Source organism: Etheostoma spectabile, chromosome 15 (genome assembly GCF_008692095.1).
Source record: "Etheostoma spectabile isolate EspeVRDwgs_2016 chromosome 15, UIUC_Espe_1.0, whole genome shotgun sequence".
NCBI lineage: Eukaryota > Metazoa > Chordata > Actinopteri > Perciformes > Percidae > Etheostoma > Etheostoma spectabile.
Genome location: NC_045747.1, coordinates 20171218 through 20173721, shown reverse-complemented (window position 1 = coordinate 20173721; position 2504 = coordinate 20171218). Strand labels below are relative to the sequence as shown.

The 2504-nt window shown below is 40.5% G+C and overlaps 1 protein-coding gene across 1 annotated transcript; it reads right to left on the bottom strand.

The window, feature by feature from the left end:
* Positions 1 to 908: 908 nt before the first annotated feature.
* Positions 909 to 2106, bottom strand: hoatz (HOATZ cilia and flagella associated protein). The gene has a single exon (XM_032537519.1). It carries the CDS (start codon positions 1962 to 1964, stop codon positions 1503 to 1505), a length of 462 nt encoding a protein of 153 aa, XP_032393410.1. The 5' UTR covers positions 1965 to 2106; the 3' UTR covers positions 909 to 1502.
* Between the last annotated feature and the right edge of the window lie 398 nt (positions 2107 to 2504).

Sequence of the window (2504 nt, the reverse complement as noted above, 5' to 3'; positions counted from 1 at the left end):
TTGGGAGGAATCTTTGAAATACATACACTCCTGCTCCAATAACACGAGACATTGTCTTATACAGTTCAAAATTATACATAGGCTTCATTTTTCAAAAGTGAAGATCCACAGCATCTTCCCGAATGCTTTATCAAATTGTGATAAACGTCAGTCCCTCAATGCAACACTTTTTCATGCTTTTTTTTTTCCTGTCCTAAAGTTGCCACTTACTGGTCTGATGTATTTAATGTACTGTCAAGAATTTTTAAGATTCCATTACTACCGGAGCCATTGTTGATTATCCTTGGCGCGTCACAGTTTTTTAGAAAATTGACTCCAGCCCAGCAGCGGTTCATTTCCTACTCTCTTATTACTGCAAAAAAGTTACTCCTGATGTCATGGAAAGGACCAGAAATACTCACTGGCAAAATGTCCAATACTTTACATTTGGAAAAAATTAGATATTTGTTGAAGGACAACCTTTCAGGTTTTCATAAGATTTGGCAACCCTTTATAGACTTCTTACAATCAGTATCTGTATAAAATCGTATTTCCTTTCACTTTATCCATATAAATCATTATTGTACTTCCTGCTGCAAAACTGTATTCCGCTTCCGCTCTGTTCGTTTTTGTTTTTGTTTATATGTACAGTTAAATAAAAATACTTGAGCCCCTCTTGTATTGTTGATCGAAAACTGTATATGATATATATATGCTCAATAAAAACTTTACAAATAAAAGATTCTAGACAGACTTACATTATTGTAAATATTTCTATTTTGAAGCACTTGCTTTTCATTTTCTCTTTCTCTTTATGGTTATGCGCAGAAACACCCAGGCAATTTCCTTCTATGTGAAAACCTGATTCTATAATTCTGCAACACAGACTTTTTGACTTTTCACAGCAGGAAAAACACAAGTTAAACCCATTTATTGTTGTACTTCTTTAATGATTTTTTTTTAGTGATTAATCAGTTACACCTGTGCTTTTTCCTACCAACAAACACCTGACTAGAGGTCTACTCAGCCAGTGTAACCGGACACACCTTTGTGGGTGTGCAGAGCCTTCAACAGTGGCCAAAGACATCAATGAATTTGGTAATCCTCTGACAATTCATCTGGTGCCATAATCAGTTTGAGAATTGTAATTTGTCCAACACTCATCGGCCTGAACTTTATTTTAGGGATATGACCTAATTAGCAAATGTAAAAAAAACTAGATAGACTGTTAACAGTGTCACACTTCAAAAAGAACTATTTCCAGTCCACATTAGTTAGAATATGTGGCAAGACTATTCAGTTGGGACAGTAGTAGGCCTAGCTATAGGCCTACTTTATTTTGAAAGCCTCAAAAACAGATCTCATGGAATTTCTCGTATTTAGAAACGGAACCGGCCTAACTCTATCTGCTTAAAGTTAAACTGACCATGTTATAAACAGATTTTTACTGTGTGTGTGTTTTTTTTTAAACATTTTTGTTCCTCTACATGTGTGAAGCCTTTTTAAAACTTAATCACGGGCCTTTACTGCAGTTGCTTCACCAGCTCTTTGTCGTCCATCTCAGAGTCTGGTGGTTTTTGCATTTTCAATATTTTATCTCGGCCGAACTTCAAGTTAGGTTTGAAGTCCAGAGACAGCAGCTCCTTCTGGATCCTCTGCTCCCTCTGCCTCCTCAGCAGAGCCAGGATCTCCCTCCTCTGGTCGGCCATGGCCACATACCGCTGCCTCTCCTCCCGTCTCTGCCGGAGAGCAGGGACACTCGGCGGCTGCGCGACGGGCTGTTTGGACATGATGCTGCCGCTGCGCTGCGTCCGGGACACCGGCAGTCTCTGACTGATGTCCGCGGACACCAGCCGGGATTCCAGGGGCGGCAAGAGAGACATTGAGCTCCACAGCTGCCGTGCGTGGGACACGTCCTCCGGAGAAGAGCCGTCGAACACGGTGAAGCATTTATCAATGTCCTCCAGCTCCGGGGGCTCAGACATTTTACTCTTAGGCCAGAAAACGATTAACAAGAAGAAGAAGAAGAAGAAGAAGAAATAAGCTGGGTTAACACCACAGACAGTTAGTTAACACTAGCTAGCTAGTTTAATAGCAAATAAAGTGCGCTGTGGTCAAGTATGGTCACCATGGAAACGAGACTTCTACGGCAAGCCATGAACCAAAGTTAAACGTTCCACGCAATCCTTTCAAAATAAAGTAGGCCTAGATTTTGTACCTTTTATTGACAGAGTAAATTGAGATAGTTGGGATTTTTTTTAAGTATGGTTGAATGTGGTACTTATCCATAGTATCATAATAATAGATGGCGATCACCCTAAGTTTTGAAGATGTAGGTAGAAGTAGGCCTACATGATTATGACGTAACCCTAAATGCATCATTAAGTCCCGTGGTGCCACCATAGACTACGGTCTATGGGGGCCACACATTTTACCGGGGAAATGGTTCTCCTTCATCTCCATGGTGACTTGAAAAGTGAAGCAACAGGTAACATAAAGCTACGCTCTGTCTGTGGCTACAGATT